The sequence below is a fragment of the Procambarus clarkii genome, chromosome 19 (assembly GCF_040958095.1).
Source record: "Procambarus clarkii isolate CNS0578487 chromosome 19, FALCON_Pclarkii_2.0, whole genome shotgun sequence".
Taxonomy (NCBI): Eukaryota; Metazoa; Arthropoda; class Malacostraca; order Decapoda; family Cambaridae; genus Procambarus; species Procambarus clarkii.
In genome coordinates this window covers 36,181,562-36,203,630 of record NC_091168.1, presented here as the reverse complement: position 1 = coordinate 36,203,630, position 22,069 = coordinate 36,181,562, and the positions used below count along the sequence as shown (strand labels likewise).

Below are 22,069 nucleotides of genomic sequence, written 5' to 3'. Positions count from 1 at the left end.
AACACCTCTCCTCCCACCCCGTCCTTACCATTTTCCATATGCCAACAAGTCATCAGTAAAGGTAAGTTATAACTTGTACATATAGTAGAACCTCAAGTGACGAGCGACTCAATTTACGAGCATTTTGAATAACGAGCGCACCGATCGCCGACAATTTGTCTCGAATGGCGAGCGCTCGTTTGAAGAACGAGAAAACCACATGGTGCGTTCCCGCTGCTTCTCGCACATTCTCGGACGCCTCCGACAATGCAAATAAATTTTTTTGCTTTGTTTAATTGAAGATGCTGGGATGCAAAGGGATGACTGCTGTGGTGTTGCAAAGCATTGACATATTTTTGTAGAATAAAAAAAAATTAAAAAATTTGAAAAAAAGAACAAATGTCAAAAAGGTTCGTTCAGTGTCAGGTAGGCTGCTCCATTATTTAAAAAATTGAATATCATATTGATGTTTTTCGGCAGGGGAACGGATTATTTTTATTTCCAAAATGTTAAATGGGGAAATTCGTTTTGAAAGACGAGCATTTCATATGACGAGCACGGCGCCGGAATGGATTAACTTCGTTATTCGAGGTACCACTGTACTATAACACAAAGTATTTGTGTGTACTATGTATGAAATGTATTTAGAAGTTAATATTTTTGGGAGTGTGGAATGGATTAATTCAATTTACATTATTTCTTATGGGAAAATTCGTTTTGGGTTGCGAATTTTTGGCTTATGACCCGTCTCTGGGAACGGATTAAATTCGAAAACCAAGGTGCCACTGTACGTATTTTACTGCTAGGTGATGAGGTGCATCAGGTTAAAGGAAATGTGACCAAATGTTTGTCCTGCCCTAGGATTGAACCTGGGTCCCACTGTTGTGAGGTGGGACCACCAACACCAACCCCATATAGTAATGCCTTTTATCCATCTTGTCTGTCCAACCAAGTGTAATTCATTCATGGTCTTGTTTCAGTCTTTAGTTTCTGCATTTTACATAGTTGTTCTTCATGAAGAAATTCCTGTTTGTCTGCAGTAAAAAGCTTTATTATTTAATGAGCAGCATTTGCAACTCAAAATCTGAATATTGGTTATTCCTGTTATTTGGGTCTTGAGTGTTATAATTGTCCAACAAGTGAGACATTGTATGGTGAGGCATTATTTGTAGTAGTGGTCAACTGAAAAGGTTGGCTGGATCCTGAACAAGCAATTTGTATTTTTTTACTTTTACAAAATTTATATTAACAACAGGATATGCTAGTTTATGGGATTAAATTTTGTCCTACTTTGTATTTGCTAATTTACACTCTTACTGCATTTTGTTTTATGTATAGGGGGCGGTTAAAACATGGACGGCACTTCACCTTCAAGTCTGTTGTCGACATTGGAGCGGTGACTCTGGTTCCTCCTGCTGTGGCCGGTGCCTTCGTTGATGCCAGTTGCCCATATGCCAGCCGTGGTCCTTGGCTACAAATTTTTATACCCGACGACTTTCTCCCAGCCATGGCAATGGACTTGGCTGATCTTGCAGATCCTGAAGAGGTAAATCTCGGGGGATGGGCTTTAAATTCCAGTGTACAGCCTCGATATTGATACATGACGTTCTTGTGATTTCAGCAGACTCTTCTGAACTGTATACCTTGGAGTATTTCCGGGGCTTAGCGTCCCCGCGGCCCGGTCATCGACCAGGCCTCTTCATTGCTGAACTGGTCAACCAGGCTGTTTGATGCGGCTACTCGCAGCCTGACATATGAATTACAGCCTGGTTGATCAGGTATCCTTTGGAGGTGCTTATCCAGTTCTCTCTTGAACACTGTGAATGGTCGGCCAGTTATGCCCCTTATGTGTAGTGGAAGTGTGTTGAACAGTCTCGGGCTCTGTTGTTGATAGTTCTCTCTGAGTACCTGTTGCACCTCTGCTTTTCAACGGGGGTATTCTGCACATCCTGCCATGCCTCCTGGTCTCATGTGTTATTTCTGTGTGCAGGTTTGGGACCAGCCCCTCTAATATTTTCCACGTATAGATTATTATGTATCTCTCCCACCTGCGCTCAAGAGAATACAGATTTAGGCTCTTTAGTCGGTCCCAGTAGTTTAGATGTTTGAGTGGACGTGGATTCTAGCAGTAAAGGATCTCTGCATGCTCTCCAGGTCAGCAATTTCTTCTGCTTTGAAAGGGGCTGTCATTGTGCAGCAGTACTCCACTCTAGAGAGCATTAGCGTCTTGAAAAGTATCATCGACGGTATAGTATCTTTAGTGTGAAAGGTTCTTATCCAACCTGTTATTTTTCTTGCAGTTGTGATGGCTACTTTGTGTTCTTTGAAGTTAAGGTCTTCCGACATGAGTACACCCAGATCCTTTACATTGCCTTTTCATTCTATGTTATGATTTGACTGCGTTTTGTACGTGGTTTCCGTTTTTATATTTTCATTTTTTTCCGTAATGCATGAGCTGGAACTTATCTTCGTTAAACACCATATTATTTTCTGTAGCCCATAGAAAGACCTGATTTACATCTGATTGGAGGTTTGCCATGTCCTCTGTTATCTACTCTCTTGGAAACCCTTGTGTCATCTGCAAAGGATGATACAGTACTATAGACTGTGTCCTTGTCTATATCCGATATGAGGATGAGAAAAAGTACTGGAGCAAGCACAGTACCCTGGGGGACTGAGCTCTTCACGGTTGATGGGCGGGATTTTATTTTCTTGACTATTACACACTGCACACTGGGTTCTGTTAGTCAAGAAATTATAGATCCATCTGCCTATTTTTCCGGTAATTCCTTTTGAACGCATTTTATGTGCAATAACATCATGGTCACATTTGTCAAAGGCTTTTACAAAATCTGTGTAAATTACATCAGCGTTTTGTTCGTCTTCCATGGCATCTAATGCCATGTCATAGTGGTTTGGCAACTGTGACAGGCAAGAGTGCCCTGTTCTGAAACCATCTTGTCCGGGGTTATGGAGATGCTGTGATTCCATGTATTTTGTGATCTTACTACTTAGTAATATCTTACTCTCTCAAAGATTTTTATGATGTGCGATGTTAGCGCTATCGGTCTGTAATTTTTTGCCTCTGCCTTATTTCCTCCTTTATGAAGTGGTGCTATCTCTGCTGTTTTTAGTATATCAGGAATAACGCCAGTATCTAGGCTTTGTCTCCACAGAATGTGGAGGGCCTGCGATAGTGGTTTTTTACAGTTCTTGGTGAATATGGAGTTCCATGAATCAGGACCTGGTGCAGAGTGCATAGGCATACTGTTTATGGCTTCTTCAAAATCCAGTGGGGATAGGGTGACGTCTGATATATGATTTGATGTTGGTATCATATCCATGAAAAATTCATTTGGGTTATCAATCTTTAGTGTGTTTAGTGGCTCGCTGAAAACAGAGTCGTACTGTTTCCTCAGTATCTCGCTCATTTCTTTGTTGTCATCAGTGAAAGTTCCATCTCCCTTTCGCAGGGGCCTGATACTAGATGTGGTTTTTTATCTGGATTTTGCATAGGAGAAAAAATATTTTGGATTTCTCTCTATTTCACTGATGGCCTTTTGCTCTCTTTGCCTCTCCTGGGTTTTGTATGATTCTTGTAGCTTTAGTTCAATTGTTTCTACTTCTTTACCTAACCTTCTTCGCCGTTCTTGAGATAGGGTGCGACTATCAAGTTGTTCCGCGATTTGTTTTCCTCGCCTATAGAGGGAATGACGTTCCCGTTCCAATCTGCATCTCTTCCTCTTTTTTTTTCTTAGGGGTATGCAGTTTGAGCATATTTCTAATGCTTCTGAGCTTATTTTTTCCAGGCACTGGTTCAGGTTTGCATTTTCTAGCTGTTCTTTCCAGGTTATTTCTGTGAAGTCTTGGTTTATTTGCTTCCAGTTTATCTGTTTATTATTGAAGTTGAATTTGCTGAAATCTCCTCCACCGGGAATCGGGACTGGTTTTGAAGGTATGTATGCTTTGTATGCATACGTATGTATGGTTGTATGCTTACAACTGGCTTATAATTTTCTGTACTTTATAGTTCTTTGGGTAACTGGGTAATAGACAGTTTTGGTATTGTTACTTTCTACTTTTAATTAAATGTCTGTGTACTTTTTAACCTTAATTCACTGATAGTGTTATGGTTAATGCTATAAAGTTACTTCTGTTTTGTTTTGCCTAGCCAGGGACTTTGAGGTACATAATCCCTATTCAGTGCACCACCCTTCATGTGAAATTGCTTATAAAGCCATCATTCTAACTCTAGAATGTTGTGCTTACTGATGTTGGAGCTCCATTGATTTGCCACTCGTGGACGTATTTTGAACCACTGTGCCTATTATGGGTCATGGCAGTCGGCAGGAAAAATATTACGCTGATGCTACACAGTTTGGGCCGCTCCAAGCAACAGCCTGTTGGACCAAACTCTCATGAGGCGGGGCTTGGGGGAGTAGAGCAACTCCCAGAATCCCATCAAGCAGGTATCAAGATTATGGCACACTTGTGGGACCTTGACAGATTCTTGGCAGTCACTGAAGATGGTCTGACCATAACAACATAAAAAGATATTCAAGTCAAATCCAGTGATATCAAGTGCCATTGATATCACAAGTGTTCACCAATAAGATGATCTTAAGTGTCTTAACTACCAATCACAGCAAACCCTGTTATTCTTGACTTAAGGGGGCATATTACGGGTTTCGTAAAAAATTTTCAATTTGTTTATAAATTTATTTATGAAATGGTTATAGAAAGAGCTGCAACTGGTCCAAGTTTCAGCATCACACCCTAAACAGAAAAGGAGAAAAAAAATACACAACGTATTATGCAACGAATTTTCAACATTTTCAAATAATTTCAGGGAACACATGTCAACTAAAATCATTTCTATAACACTCAGATATTAAACTAACACATAATAATAGATTGTATTGATCAGTTTTATCAAAGAAAGTGTTTAGTGCAATAATATAATTTTTCAAAGTTAACCTTCCAAAAATATGCAATATATGATGTTTATAAATTTTTATAAAATCAACAAATGGACTTTGGACTAAAATGTCTCAATAGGTTTGTAGAAGCACAAACTCTACATATAAGGTGTAATTTGCATGTAAATTGATTGATAAATGAAAGCTGAGAAACGCCTTGAAGTTGTAAATTACTTTCCAGAGTAAAATAAAGATCTAAGTTCGGCCACCTGTAGCTGAGCTTGACTTCGGCAGATTTCGTTCATAATTGGCACCCTTGCAGATAGGCATCCATTGAGCAAGGTGTGCAAGTTTCATGCAAATCCCTTGATAACAAACGAGAAAAAAAAAAATTCCCCAAAAAAAAAAGAAAAAAAAAAATTTACATATAAATATATTGCACATACATATTACAATTATTACAAGAGTTTGTGCTTCTACAGCACATAGTAGACATTTTAGTTGACACATGTGTTTCCTGAGATTATTTGAGAATGTTGAACATTCGTTGCATAATACGTTGTGTATTTTTTTTTCTCCTTTTCTGTTTAGGGTGTGATGGTGAAACTTGGACCAGTTGCAGCTCTTTCTATAACCATTTCATAAAAAAATTTATAAGCAAATTGAACAACTTTTAATTTAGTGTGATAAGCCCCCTTAAAAATGTTTTCACTCAGCTTATCAGTATTCAGTGGCCTGAATCCTCTAGCAGGATAGTTAGGAAATGCAAAATAGACCCCATTGAAGAGTGGAGGTGCCATTAGCACAATTGGAGAGCACCTTATGAGCACCATATGTCCATGGCTTTTTAATGTTCTCCCAACAGATATAAAAATTTTATGGAACACAAGTTAGTGTTCAAGAAAAAAATTAACAGAAGTTTGTCCAGGAAGTGCTGGGTTGTAATGGATGTGTGGGCTCGGAGGGTGACCCAAACAGACTTTTAGACAAGTTATCACAAAACAATAATAATAATAATACAGAACAATAATGTTCTGTATATGTCAGAGGTCCACGGTTGTTAAACATCCTCCCAGCGAGTATAAGAAATATTGCCGGAACAACTGTGGACATCTTTAAGAAAAAACTAGATTGTTTTCTAAAAAAAAAAGTGCCAGACCAACCGGGCTGTGGTGGGTAGGAGGGCTTGCGGGCCGCTCCAAACAACAGCCTAGTGGACCAAGCTCTCACAAGTCAAGCCTGGCCTTGGGCCAGGCTTGGGGAGTAGAACTACTCCCAGAACCCCATCAAGCCATTATCAAGCAGGTACAAGCATGGGCCCCTTACCAGGTTTGGAGTAGTATTCCCAGAACCCACTTCAGGCATTGGTGCTTCCCAGTAAATTATAGAGTTGGGGTACTTTCAGTTCAAGTTATCCTTGTCCCCCTCTCTATGGATCTGGGGCTGGCCTGCCATCTGCGAAAGATGTAGGTGAGCAAAATCGAGGGTCGGAGAGTGTGACTGCTGGTTTCAGTCCAACATGATGTGAACGAGGGTTATCAAGACTGGACAGTTCTTTCTTGCAAGCAAAGAGAGTTTCTTTACACATCTGGAGCATACATATTGGATAATTCATTTTTTCCCATGGATTCAGTTTGTTGTTTCTTTGGTGTATGATCCTCCTCTTTCCACCCCGTTGTCTTCGTGAGGGCGCTTGGTGGGTGGCTGCCACGGTGTGATGCTCCATGGGACTCCTGATCTTTTGAAGCCTTATGTTCCTGCTGCCATCTTCACTAATTATGCTGGATGCTATTTCCTCTTCCGTATGTTTCATTTTTCTTTCCCCCCCCCCCCCTTTTCCTTTCTAATTGTCATTTCCCGTCGACCTTTTGCCATTCTTGGTTATTCTTTCGGATATTTTCTGTTTTGATGCCCGGGTGTTTGTGGAGGCCACTCTCTCACCCGTAGAACCATAGTATCTGATGTTTTTGAGCGAGGGGAAGCTTTTATTGTCAATCCTCGTCTTTATTGCTGAACCCAATCTCGATGGACTTGCGGTTCTTAAGGTGGCAATTGCGAGGCGTATACTCACGATGCACCCCTGGGGGGCCCCATCTTGTCGGGTGTACTATCCTCTAATTGTGGCGCCATGATGGGTATGGTGGCTTATTCGTGAATAAAATTATTATCTGCTTGTTTCTATGCCACTGAATGATTCTCTTAAAACTTCCCAGACTCGTGGGGTAGGTGACCAAGCACCTGGTTGATACCTGGTTGATGGGGTTCTGGGAGTTCTTCTACTCCCCAAGCCCGGCCCGAGGCCAGGCTTGACTTGTGAGAGTTTGGTCCACTAGGCTGTTGCTTGGAGCGGCCCGCAGGCCCACATACCCACCACAGCCCGGTTAGTCCGGCACTCCTTGGAGGAATAAATCTAGTTTCCTCTTGAAGATGTCCACGGTTGTTCCGGCAATATTTCTTATGCGTGCTGGGAGGACTTTGAACAACCGCGGACCTCTGATGTTTATACAGTGTTCTCTGATTGTGCCTATGGCACCTCTGCTCTTCACTGGTTCTATTCTGCATTTTCTTCCATATCGTTCACTTCAGTACGTTGTTATTTTACTGTGTAGATTTGGTACTTGGCCCTCCAGTATCTTCCAGGTGTATATTATTATATCACCGAGTCAGACTGTGTTGGAAGACTGGGCTCTGTAGCCCCTGCTACATTGGGCCCAGACCATTCTACTCCTTTGGCCCTCCCGACTACTTTCCTCCGCTCCCCTCCCTCTGTGGTAGGGTTGAGCCCCAAGCCCCCAGTGATGCCCACCTCATCATCTGGAGTGGCTCCTCTCACTGTGACTACTGCACCTTTTACCCCCTTTTACTGGGGTGCTTGGCTCCATGACCGCCCCCCCTGACTCTGGTCACTAAAACGAAGTGCTCTTCTTCCCAGGCTCACTGCATCAATTGTGGTAACGCCCACCCTATCTTCTCCCCGCGCATGTGTACATTACAAATTTGAGGAAGCCATCCTCAATTTGAAGCACCGTGATCATTTATCTTTTCCCGAGGCGTGATGCCAAGTCTGCTGTATCCCCTCTTTTGCTGACACATCTTATACTCAGGTGTTGCGTTCTACCTCTCTTCACCCTCCTCTCCTTTCTCAGTCTCAAAACTGTTTTCGGGCCCTGGACCTAGACGCACCCACCACCACCTCACCTGCTCCTTTATGTTCTGAAACAGAAGGTCCTCCTTGTCATTCAGCGTCTGGTGTTTCATTCCTTCCTTCCCAGTCTGCCCCATTTCCTATGTCCTTTTTCCCATCTCCCCCTCAATCCTTCTTCACAGCCCTCCCCAATGTCTTTTGGCCCTCCACACCACCTGTCTGCCCAGGCTGCTGTCCATCATCCTCCCAGCAATCTTCATGTTGATCGCTCTCATTCTCCTCCTGTTGAAACTAAGGAGACTGTTGCCCAGTACATTGTCGCTGGCACACCTCTCTAAGTCAGAAGCATAAGCCTGGCTCCTTTCCTTTTTCCTCCTAGGCAGGTAAGAAGGCATCGCATTCTTCCCTGCCTTCCAACTCCGATTCTATCCCTATATCTCTTCCCATTTCAGTGGTCAAGCCCCTGTCCCAGCTATGGAGGTTTCCTTGGTCCTCGATTCTCTCTCGGTTGCTGCCCTTAATGAGGTGCGCTCCCCTGTTTCTGTCCCCCCCTTCTCCTGATTCCCTTGACCGCCCCTCTCCAATGCCCTCTCCCGCTTCGGACTCGGTCCATCTGCCTCTGGTCCATCCTCCCACTCCTTTGACGTCATCGTCCTTGCTAGATTTTCCTATGCCCCCAACCCAGATTTCACTGATCCTGATCCTACTTAGTATACTGTGTTCTTCTTGGGTCTGGTTTCTTCCTTGTTCTCTGTTTCTGTTCTCTCTATTTTTGACAATGTCTATTCTTCAGTGGAATATTCATGGATTTTATGCCAACTGCCATGAACTCCAACTTCTGATAACACAGCTTTCACCACTGTGTCTATCTCCAGGAGCCGATACTTGGCGCTCGTCCTGGTCACTTCTGTGTTTATAACTTTCTCTTCCCCCCCCCCCCCATCCTCCAGCTTTTGCTGGGGCCCCATAACTCTACTGCTCTCCTGATTCGTGCTGATATTCCCTTCGTCTCCCAACTTTTTTAGTCGCCCATCCAATGTTCCGTGGCCTCTATCTTTGTGAGTAAATGGTATACAGTCTGTTCTGTTTCTTTCCCCAAATGTCCCACTTTCTCTTCCTGATCTTAAGCACCTGTTGGACTCCTTACCAGAGCCTGTACTCTTATTGGGTGATTTCAACTGTCAGCACATCCTCTGAGGTAATGCTCTGTCAAACACCTGGGGCTGCCTTCTAGAACCATTTGTTCTCTCTACTCTGTCTTTTCTGGATTCTGGTGAACCCACTCGTGTGGACTCCCGCACTCTCCCCGTCTCCTGGCTAGATCTTTTTCTTTGCTTGTCTTCTCTTTACTTAGATTTCACATGGGTTTTTTTATAACCTCCATAACAGTGACCATTTCCCCATCCTTGTCACCTTTTTTCTCTTTTCACCCTCCCTTCTCCTTCCCTAGGTGGCAGTTTGACAATGGCTGACTGGAACCTATTCACCCTCCATGCTACTTTTTACAACCTCTCCACTCTACCTCTCCTTCAAGCCCTCCTCCCCCTTTTGTGACACGGTATTAGACGCTGCCTTTCGCTCTATTCCTTCCTCTACCTCACGGGGCATGTGGAAGTGCATCCCTGGTGGAATGCAGACTGTGCTCGGGATGTTTGCTGTAAGCATGCAGCCTGGAAGCAACACCAACATCGGCAAATGGCTGATTCCGTACAGATTACGGAATCTGTGCAACCGTATCTGGGAGTCGTCGTCAGTCCCTGAGGACTGGCTTAATGCAGTTTTCTTCCTATTCATAAGGATCTCTATGGACATCCCCTAAAGCCTTCACCACATTGCCCTCACGAGTTGCGTCTGCAAACTCTTTGAACGTATGGTCAATGTCTGTCTGATGTGGTTCTTTGAACACTATCACCACCTCTCCCCTTCTCAATTTGGCTTTCGCAAGTGCTGCAGCACGATTGCTTTTACTGCGAAGACCTCCGTTGTTGCTGACCTTTTTGACCTTGAAAAGGCATACGACACCACCTGGAGATACCATATTCTGTCCCAACTCCGTTCTTTTGGCCTTTGTGTTAATCTCCCTCTCTTCCTCCGAAGCTTCCTCTCTAGTCATTCCTTTATAGAGGGAGACTTGGTACTACTCTCTCTGCCTCCTTTTGGCAATATGAAAGTGTGCCCCAAGGTAGTGTTCTGAGCACTACTATTTTTCTGGTTGCCCTCAATGTTGTTTTTTCCTCCCTTCCCTCTGGCATCTTCTCAGTGCTCTATGTCGACGATCTTACCCTCTGTTGTCAAGGTGATGACTCGCCTTTCCTTCAACAATGGCTACAACCTACAGTTGATGCCGTGTCATCTTGGGCCACCAGTCATGACTTTAAGTTCTCTACAGTTAAAACTTTTGCTACGACTTTTACTCGGAAGCAGGTCGTTCTTCCTTCCCCCTTTGTCGCTTTATGGTCATCCTCTTGTATACAGTGTTTCTGCTAAGCTTTTGGGGTTAATCTTTGACACTCATTTGTTTCGGTCACCCCGTATCTCTTACCTTGAAGTTGAATGCTTTAAGGCCCTTAACTTAAGGTCTTGTCCCATACTTCTTGAGGAGCAGATAGGCATACGCTCCTCTCTTTATATTCCTCTCTCGTACTGTCTAAACTCGATTATGGTTGACCTGCTTACTTGTCTGCTTCTCCTTCTTCTCTTCACTGTCTTGATGCTCTGCACCATATTGGGTTGTGCCTCAGCTCTGGTGCCTTTCGATCGATTCCTACCCTAAGCCTGTATGTTAAAACTGGCGTCCTGTCTCTACAGGATCGAGTGATCACTACTGTCTTCGCTACCTTGCACGGTTCTTACATCTCCCTCACTCTCGCTTATGTCGAACTTTGACCTGTACCCCTCCTGTGGACCCTTTTCCCTTTACCACTTACCTCTTTCTGTACGGTTGTCTCGCTTACAAGATTCTCTTTCGGTTCGTGTTACAAATATTTCTCCTCATGTTGTTCCGTCCTTGCCCAAGTGGAGGGTCCCCCCTTCCTAAGTTTTGTGAAACTTTGACCCACGTAATTAAAGCTTTTACCCATCCTACAGTTCTGAAACGCCTCTTTCTTGAATACTTTTCTTCACACTCCTGCTCCATTTCCATCTTCACCGATGGGTCCAAGTCTGCAGGCGGGTTTTTTTTTTTTTTTTTTTTTTTACTGTTTTTTCCTGACCACACCTATATGTGTCACCTGCCTCCAGAGACTTAACATCTTCATGGCAGAACTTTATGCTATTTTGTGTGCTCTTTGTCAACTGCTTTCTCGCTGTCAACCCTCCTTTGTTGTTGTAATTGACTCTCACATTGTCCTTATGGCTCTGGAGTCCTTTAATCCAGTCCATCCTGTAGTAGTCGAAATTCAACATTGCCTGTTTCTTATCTCCAATAGATTTAAGATAGTCGAGTTCTTTGCTGGGGTCCCAGCCATATTGGCATGTCCTTAAATATGCGTGCAGATGCTGCTGCTAAGGAGGCTATCGCCTCTTGTCCCATCTCCCCTAAAGGTATCCCCCATAAAGGTATCCCCCCTATTCCGACTTCTACCCTGTTGTTCATTCCTCAACCCTTACCTGTTGGCATGGTCGTTGGTCTTCTGTTACTGGTAACAAACTGCATGCTCTTAAGAGTAGCGTGTCCCTATGGCCTACCTCCTACCACCATAACTGGCGGTGGGAAATGGCTCTGCTGAAATTACGTATTGCCCATACTCGTTTAACTCACGGGCACTTAATGGAACGCCTTCCTGCTCCTTATTGTCCAAACCTCATTGTCTCTTACGGTCGTGCATATCCTTGTGGAATGTCCCGACTTCCAGGATGTGCATGTCTTGCTTCCCGACTGTCCCTCGATAGAATTCTCGGCGATTTGGATACCTTAGATATCGTTCGCCTTATGTGCTTTTGTTCTCGTATTGGGATCCTTAGTGATATTTAGTGCCCTATGAATATCCCGCACATTTGATGTTACATAGCCTTCCCTGCTTCTTTTGATAATTACTTTGGTGCATGATGATTCTTAATGGTCCTAAATGGGTCAAGGAGTCTTGTAGCATTGGTTCTGTATGTTTTCCTGTGTGATTCTGTTGTGATCTTTACTAGGCACAGTGGATCACTGTACTGTAGTTTTGGGAATGGCACAATGTTTAGAAAGCTTATCACACACTCCAAGTCAAAAAACATCTAAAACATTATGTATAATGTCTATATGTAATTGTATTTTAGTGCTTATCTCAACACTTGGTGAATAAATTAAAAATTCCTGTCAGTCTAGTTATGAAGTAATGAAATAAATTATTTATGCTTTACATTCTCTAGTTTCATTATGATTTAAAAAAAATTGGCTGCAAATTATATAATTTTTCTATCAGATTACTGTATTACATTTATCTTTGTGTACCCATCCTCTTGACACATTGAAATGTTTTGTTTTTAATTTTTAATGCACTCTTTTTTTTCAGGTGGCATTACCAGCAACATTTAGGTGGCCAAGCCGGAAATTGACGATAACTGTTGTTGCCGAGGAAATATAACAAGTTTTTAGTTGGTATAAATGATCTGTGCTTAGGGTTACTGCTAAAAGATCTTCAAATACGTTCGATATAATTTGATAGTTTCCGAATCTCTGAAAAAACAATAAATTTCATTTTTAAACTGTAGAAAATTACACTGTATTTTTAATGAAAGGTATCCCAGATTGAAAATATTTACAAAGCCTATAATTACTTCATACTCAGTGGCACTAGGGATGGGTGAAATGCACGCTTGGAATTATGGGACTTGGCAAGTGGTATTTAGTCCATGAAAGTTTGAATTTTTGTGCTAAATGGAAAAAGTTTAATACACTTGAACATTTATCAAACAATAATTCTTATTTGATTACCAGTGGTTAAGTACTAACCTCTCAAAAGGTAGTTTAATGGGTTTTATTGCAAGTTCTAATTTATGTCGTTTTGCAGTAAATTTGTCTTCCTGCATCCTTGGGTCACACAGACCCCTCATCATCGTACAAAAGCCCACAACCAAGGCAAAGTGACCAGTTGAGTAGTGTTTTCTTAAGTGGTGTCCACAAGTGCGTGCATTTTGTGGCTGCTGAGATCACCACTTTCTTGTAAAGATGTTCCTATGCACCTGGGCTTGATGCATGTGATGTGGTAGATAATCTTATATTTTAGAGGGAAGCTTTGAAAAACATTCTGGTAGTAGGCTGGATTGACTTGCATCGCTGAACAAGACAGATGTATTAGAATTTTAAGCACTTGCCATAACTTACTTTAACGCAGTGTATAGAAAAGGCCCGTTATAATTGACAAATCACTTTCAGTGTATTGTACTTATGTTAAGTAGTACACATAGCCTGCTAACACACAACGAAACTGTCCCTATTTTCCACTTGTTACAACTTGTAATAAAGTTGTTACATCTTGGTATAACATTTTTATAACATTAGAACGTTGTTACAAGTTGTTAGGTGTTAAAACTTGCTGGAACGTTGTAGCATCGTCGTAGTTTCGTCGCGTGTTTGGCGGGTTGTGCTTTGTGAATGTAGATCCAAAGGTATAATGTACTGAATGTGCTAACACTCTCAGGGCAGTACTGTGCCTTCTATTGCCTCAAGCGGCTTGTCATGTAAAACAAAAATAATTTTTATTAGTACAGTGTTTTATATAAATGATACATCCAAATGAGTTTGTGATGTATTCTCCCTAAATATGTGTTTTTTAGGGAATACACTGTAGAAATTATGAGATTAGAATTCTTTTTGACAAGGTTATGGAAATATTTTAGGATTTATTGGAGAATGTTATATTAAAGTACTGTACTTGTGAATGCTGAATCAATTGTAAATTATTGATCTTGATTTTTTTATTTTTTATATAGAGGGGCAGTATTCACTGTCTCCCCTCCCCCCCTCCCTTGGCTAGAAGAAGTTGATTCAACACTGAATAAATGTTTAAATGTACATTAAATATTAGTTAAGCATGTTTTGCCCACTGGAAGGTTGCAAGTAACAAAATTAGAGAAATGCTACAATGAGAGTTGACTTTATTGAAGGGGATATTTTGCTGGAAGTAATGTGATAAATCTGAAACCCATACAGAGCAAAATATTATTTCCACTTAGATATGCTTTCAACTGCATAGTTGTGAGGATGTTGTGTGCTCTGTAAAACCATGAGGACAAATTGTAAGTGATGTTTTGAAGTTAAATTTAACACCAATTAATAATTTACAAGTTTTGTATTAAGAAAATACTGAAGCTGTATGATTTTTCTCATACAGTTTCAATATTTTATCATAGCTTTCTAATTTTGTTAAAAATTTATTGTGCAAGTTTTGTAATTATTGCAGGAAGTGTCTCATTACATTTGTGATATAGTAAATCATTCAATTAATACACATTTTTAAAGGATATACACACACCATTATTAGTTCATTTCTAGAGTTTAAGAATTGTCTTAATAAGTACGAAGTGCAATACACCCTTGGTGTACAACCTGCAGCCATTAGGGTATTGTGGCTAGGTTGTCAAGTGTGTTAGACTGAAGGCATGTTGTCTTGCAACCCTTTGTATACACTGGCTAGTCCATTTTGTACGAGGAGGAATTTTGCTTAGTATACCTCCAATGAGGTTATTGGCAGCTAACTTTGAATCAAGCTTATAGCTAAGTCATTATTAGAATAAAGTAGATCATAAGATATATTAACCCTTAAACCGATATAATTGCCATATGCTTACCTGGAGCATACCTAGAGAGGGTTTCGGGAGTTGTTCTACTTCCCGAGTCCAGCCTGGGGCCAGGCTCGACTTGTGATAACTTGGTCCAACAGGCTGTTGCTTGGAGCGGCCCTGCAGGCCCACATATCCACTACAGCCTGATTGGCCGGCCCTTCAGGCAAGAACTTGTCTAAGTGCCATCCACCTTTGTTCCGGCAATATTTCTAATGCTTGCTGGGAGGGTGTTGAACAGCGGTGAACCCCTGATGTTCAGGCAGTGTTCACTGATTGTGCCTATGGCACCTCTATTTTCTGTTATTTCTGCAGCTCTGCTATTTTCTCCATTTGATTTCTTAACTCTTTTTTTTAAACATGTGCACCTCACTGTGGTACTTTTGAATAGCTGTGCTGTTTAGTGGTTAAGAGAAGCACTATTTTTGCATAGAAATCAAGTTTAGTCATTTATTATGTTTATTTTTATTTGGGCGGGGTCACAAAAATGCTCAAAGTACTCGGAATATAGTCTGTTAAGAATTGTACACTTTCATGTGGATTGCATTTACATAAATGGGAACAACTTATTGGTACAAATAATGCTTCAAAGTACTCTCTAGTGACTGAAAATCGTATGCTGGGTATTTGATAAAAGATAAATGGCTTTCATGCTATTTGAAAAGATGCAAGAAGTGTAGTTACCACTGGAATGACTAGGTATTGCTAGTAATTTGCTTGCCTTGTAGGTTGATTTTATTTTGAAATGCATACCCCCCAAAAAAAATGGTGCATATAAAAAAGTACTTTTAACACGACAGTCAGATATTAATTTTATACTTGATGCGTTCCTGTTGGTAACGTATAAATTTCATCCATGTGAAATAATTTTTGTAATTTTATGGAGAAAAAGGTATATATTCTTTTCATGTACACATTATACATATAATACAGAAATGAAACCTGTTACAAAAGATTACAAAATTGTTGTTTAATGATGATAACAGTGAAAATGACTATATTAAATTAAATTTAAATATTTGTGTGTCATATATCAAAAGCTGGCGCCATGCCCCGATGATTATAAGCACCTGTGTTGCAATATGTAAAAGTTTCTCGATATCCTTTAGGATGCCAATGTGAAATTAAAAAAAAAAAAAAAAAGACATGAAATGGGCAGAGTCATAGGTTAAAAAAATCGGTTTCCTCTAGAGCCACATAACTCAAAAGAACAGTGGTAAAGTAATGTAAAATATTTGAAAGTATAAGATGAATAGGTTATAAGATGAACTAGGACACCAAATAACTCGCTGTCCTGTTGCCTGACTTTGGTGTAAAGAGTCCAATAATTAATATATTTGGACTATATAGTCTACCAGACCTGAATATAGGTGAAATAACCTCTTTTAAGCACCATTCCTTTCACCTCTCGTCCTAATTCATTCTAATTAATAAACAATAAAAACAAGATACCCAGATATTGATTTTTCTCAAATATGGTGTAACTTTGTTTATGGTGGATTCAGATTGTGCGAAATGATGTGTAGAGATGGAATCCAACTAATTATATTTTTGTTGCTCTGCATTTTGTTTGCGAATAAATTTGGATTTTTTTTTTATTTTGAAATTTCTGTGTTATAACTTTTGTAACTCAAAAGAATTTTGTTAATGTGTCTTTGGTTTAATATTTTCGTATATTTAGTGTTATATGTTATGATTGCTTGTTTTCTTTTCAAACAAATGTAGAGATGACAGGTGTTATACTTGAAAAAAAAATCTTTGTATGACATTATATTTATATATACAATGTGAGTACAGTACTTTGAACATGAATGCTGTAGGCGATGAGTCACAATAACGTGGCTAAAGTAAGTTGACCAGACCACACACACTAGAAGGTGAAGGGACGACGACGTTTTGGTCCATCCTGGACTATTCTCAAGTCTCGGTCGTCTTGAGAATGGTCCAGGACGGACCGAAACGTCGTCGTCCCATCACCTTCTAGTGCGTGGTCTGGTCAACATGAATGCTGTACTTCATTGAAATGAATGTGCAATCCACTCTATTGTGAGTAATAACATCCTGGCCTGCTGGCTTTGCCTGTTCTGTCAAATTTCCCCTCTGATAAAAATGCCGAGGTTTAACCTGATCAAAAGGGTCAAAACCTAGATTAGCAACCTAACCTACTAGTGCAGATGGGGGAGGGGGGGGGGCATGAAGTGTCAGCATTGCAGTATTTCCAATTTCTCTAAAGAACTGTAATTTTTTCACTTGGGTCAATTGTGGGAAAAAATGCAGTGCTCAATAAGAGAACATGAATGGTGGCTTCATGTCTCCGACAATCCAGTTTGAATTAAAAATATACTGTGTATTCACTATGTTCATTTAGTAATTGTAACACAATGGTATAACTTTTTGTAGTCCATGGTTTACATTTTTCTTGCATTAAGTCTTGAGTTTGAAGGAAGATTTGGTTGTATTGGTAGATGGTCCCTATGGGAAGGGAACTTTTGTAACTGAATTTGTTATATTAGTTCATATTCACATGTGTGCTCTGTTTTGATTCATTTAAATGACAGTTTGTTCGTTATGTGGACAGTAACTTGTGTAAATGTATATGTTGTCCTGCATGTGTGTGTTTTGTATAGTAAATATTTGTTTAAACACGTGAAAAACATGTTATACTTTGTTACTCCCTTTATTTTTTTCCTTCTCTCTATAATAGTTTGTTAGGACATGCTTTGCGAAAGTGACAATTTTTGTCATGAACATAGATGCACATGGTTAGGTTTGTCCCGTTGGTATGTTGAAAACCTCGTTGTGTGTCTTGTAGATATTGTAGATATTGTACAAACCTTTAATTAACACAATTGGTGGCAAGGAAGAAATGAACTGTCCAGTCATGCAGTGCCTTTGGAATTTTATTTAATATACAGTAATTTTTAAAATGCAAAGAGTGTTTTAGTAATCCTTCATACACTGCACGTACAGTATTAACCTGTAGGTGCACTTAGTCTTAAAGGGTGGCAATGGTAATGATGAGAGTAGTACTGTACATGGAAATGCTGAATTTATTCTTTAGAATGTTCTACTCTGGGAAACTATCTTGAAAGGTATTTTTGTTTTGTTTCCATGATGTTGGATGCCTACTTCTCACCCATAACACCACTATATCTCATGTGTTGGTTGTATGTATACAAGGCACTTGAGGCACAGTAACTCGGGGTATACCAGTTATTTGTAGCACAGTACATCAGGTTATATTGTTTACCTTCTAGTCATTCATTGCATACAGTACCTCAGGTAAAGGTATATAAATAACTATAATTTAGTACAATATTGACCTTTAAATGAAACTGTATTGTGCGTGCGTGCACACGTACCGTCTGCTGTACCAGATTATGGTATTCAATCACCTGTCCTCTTGAGTGATCACATCACAAAAAGATGTACTTAACCTGAGGATCCATGGATCCATGAAAACGGGACAGCCCGTCAATTTTGGGGGCTTTCTGTGATTTATAGAACAGTTTTGGCTCTTGGGGATTTATCAAAATGCAATATACTATGCGAAAGGACAGGTTGAAGCTGATGCTACGTATCCATAGTTCACAAAGATCTTACAATTATTGTGGGCCCTAGACTAATAACTGATTTTATTCTGGATGTAACCCACAACAGTTGCCTGAATCAGAGATACCTATTTACTCGTAGGCAAGCATAGGCATAAGGTAAAATGGATTGAAATGTCTCCATCCACAGCTGGAATTGAACCCTGACCATTCATTTGTGATGGGACTATGTACTACAGCATTATATTTTTAACACATTGTTTATTCCCAAAACATACAATTTGCAGTGTACAGTAGTAGCTCCTTCAGGGCCCAGAGAACTGGCCAGAAGGCAGCATCGGCTTCTAGAGCAGAAACACAGTTAACAAGAGCAAAATTATATATAAACTTGTGTAAAGTTAACCATGCAGACAATTTGATCCAAATTTGAGTCCTGGTCAAGGAGGATTGACTGGGAGCCAATTATGAGCTTCTTGACCCTGTTCACCCACCTGTAACTGCGTACCTGGTTGTTAAACGATTGGAGGATCGTGTTCTCGGAGAAACTAGGAGGGGTAGGGCTTACCATGAGCTCTGGGAAGGGAAAGCTCTCATCCTGCTAATAGGAGTAAGCAGTCGTTTGCTCCTGTACCCACCTGTGTGTGAAACTATTAAGGTAAGGCCTTCCATGAGCTATGGGAAGGGAAAGCTCTCAGCTAGCTAACAGGAGTCAGAAGGCGTCAGTTGTTGAGGTAAGGAAGAGGCTCTACTTTTTCTGTCCTCATGCCCGAAACGCTTTGCGTAATAGTGGCTTTAGGCATTGTATGTACTAGCTCTACCTATAAGTCAAACAATCCTTGTAAATATTTATTGTATGTATGTACCTTACCTAAATAAAATTGTAATGTATTGTATTGTATTGTTAGTCTCCCCTCCCTTTCCAGCCCGTTGTCGTCACGCGGGTCGTGGTGGGCGGCTGCCGGAGTGATGTTCCATGGGTCAGTCCTCTGTCCTTTTGAAGCTTTATGCTCCTGCTGCTGTCTTCACAAATTGTGTTGGAAGTCGTTTTTTTCCTTTTCCTTATGTTTCATTTTTCTCAACCCCCCCCCCCCCTTCTCCTTTCTAATTATCATTTCCCGCCGACCTTTTGCCAGTCTTAATTATTCTTTCGGACATCATATGTTTTGATGCCCGGGTGTTTGGGGAGGCACACACTCACCAGTAGAACTGTGGTACCCAACGTCGCGAGCAAGAGGGCGCTTTTATTGTCAATTCTCCTTTCGTTGCTGAACCTGATCTCGACGGACTGACAGTTCTTAATGTGGCGATTGTGGGGGGTGTACCCACGATGCACCCCCTGGGAGGCCCCAGCCTGTCTCTTGTTGGATGTCCTATCCTCTAATTGTGGCTCCATGGTGGGTATTAGAGCTTATTGACCTCTAAGTGCATGAAAGTATTACCTCCTCGTTTCTATGCTGATGAATGATGATTCTCTTATAACTTCTCAGGCTCGTGGGGTGGACGACCAAGCCCCCTGAGTCGGACTGTGTCGGAGGACTGGGCTCTGTAGCCCCCGCTACATTGGGCCCAGACCAAGCTACTCCTTTGGCCCTACTGACTAAACCCCCACGCCTCAACTCCCTTCTCTCCTCTGTGGTAGGGATGAGCCCAAAGCCCCCTGTGGTGACACCACCTGAAGTGGCTACTTCGCTGATTTTGACAACTGCACCTTTTACCCCCCTTCTCACTGAGGGTGCTCGGCACCGACTCCCCCCACAGATGCCCTCGCACGATCCCTTCCAGTGCTACTACATTTAACACCTTGTTTGGTTTTGCTATGTAAACTAAATACTTTCATCTCACCCATAATGGATTCCATTCTTTCTGACGATTTCTTCCTCCATAAACACCTTGTTGACTCGGTAGATGCCTCTGGTACTTTTAACCCGACCCGATTTGGTACACGTGTCATTGCTGCTGCTTCTCAGGATGTAGCTACCCGCTTAGCTGCATTGTCCAGCATTGGAGAGACCCCCCCTGTTAGGATCTCCAAAAATTCCCGGTTAAATGCCAGTATTGGCACTGTTCTCCCACACCATGTTGCGACTGGTGTTTGTTACGGCCCTCTCGGGTCGCAACCGGGTTCTTTCTCTGTTGTTGTTAGAGGTAGGGTATCCGGCCCCAAGCTAGTAGTGGCTTTCAAGGGATGTGATCCGTAACGCAAGTAAATTAAAGTGGAAGGGAGACAAAGGCAAAAACTTAATAATATAATTATCACCGTCACCATAAATAATATATAAAAGATTACACGGGGGAGGTATAAACACTAGAATATACAACGTGGTCTTCCTCTGAAGACTCTGGACGTTCACGGTGCTCAGCGATGCTAAGCTCTTGGTCCTCTTGTGGCCTCACAATGAATCCTTCGATTCTCTTGAGTCTACCCTGGCCACAGGCCAGCCAAATCACAGTTCCACTGGGGGCACAGTCGTGGAGGCCGTCAACCACAAATCCAGCCTGCAGCTGGCAGGTTCCAATCAGCAACGCTGGTTAGGCCACTCCACGACCGATACTAGGGTAGCGAGCCCTAGGCAGGAGCCTCGTGTGATCCCACATATCACTCTCCTCACCACAACACCCCAGTGGTTAAGCGTCTCCACCAGTCAGTCCCGGGTATGACAATCCCTCAACTGCCACGTCACAGGCAGGCTAACACCACAGTGTTCATCCGGGGGGAGACTCACAGTTGCTGCAGCAAACACGTGGAGACTCTTCGACTGCCTTGGGTAGACTCATCCAACTTCCATTACAGCAGTCCCAGGTCGACTCTGTAATCAGACACGTCATTAGGGTTGGGGACACTCTAGGGCACCTCACTTACAGGCTTAGACACAAACGCCCACCTATCCACTCCATAGATGGCGTTGCTGTCTAAGCGTCACCTCACCAGAGGTCAGCAGCGGCTGTGTTATGAGCTGATCAGGACGGGAAACTAGCCCTTGTGGCCAGTATTTCTCGTCCTCACTAGATGGCGCCGTCCATTTGGAGGGGGTTTCGGGAGCTGACCCACAGATGGCGTGGTCGTCACTGCTCCGTGCTCGGACGCTGGGCTCGGGTCCGTAACAGTGTTCGGGACCTGAAAGACTGCCACGAGGATATTAAACATATCCTTGAAGCCCAAGGCCATTCTGTTCTCTAGGTTGATACGTTCACCCGACCCCCTCGGCTTCTTGAGTTCATTCACCCGGCTTCTTGAATTGTGAAAATCACTTTTGATGGCAGGGCAGATGGCACTGTCTTCCACCTTGAATGCCACCTTCTGTAATTCTTGCTGGTGCCAGATGCTCCGTTCAGGAGTACATTCCCTCTCCTAGGCTTTGCAAATAAGTGCTGGAAATTTGGGCATAGTGTGGTGTGTGTGTATGCCCCATGTGTGGGGACTTGGGTCACTCTATGGCTGAGTGCTCTTCTTCCCAAGCTCGATGCCTCAATTGCGGTGACGCCAACCCTACCTTCTCCAGCAAGTGTATACACTGCAAATTTGAGGAAGCCATCCTCAATTTGAAGCACCACGAACGCTTGTCTTTTTTCTGAAGCAAGACGCCAAGTCCGCCGTGCCTCCTCTTTCGCTAATGTATCTTATGTTTGTGTTCTGCATTCCACCTCTCCTCGCCCTTCCCTCCTTTCTCAACCGTTTCCAGGCCTTAGACGCCGGATACGCCCACCAAGAA

The 22,069-nt window shown here is 42.0% G+C and overlaps 1 protein-coding gene across 2 annotated transcripts in view; it reads left to right on the top strand.

The window, feature by feature from the left end:
* Su(fu) (suppressor of fused) overlaps positions 1-17,741 on the top strand; it is a 42,267-nt gene extending 24,526 nt beyond the window's left edge. The window contains exons 8-9 of one of the 2 annotated variants that reach the window (XM_045741136.2): positions 1,318-1,525; positions 12,540-17,741. In XM_045741136.2, coding sequence (XP_045597092.1) covers positions 1,318-1,525; positions 12,540-12,611 — 280 coding nt within the window. In that variant the 3' untranslated portion in view covers positions 12,612-17,741. The remainder of the gene's footprint in view (positions 1-1,317; positions 1,526-12,539) is intronic. The other variant, XM_045741137.2, reaches the window with a different exon arrangement.
* Positions 17,742-22,069: the final 4,328 nt, after the last annotated feature.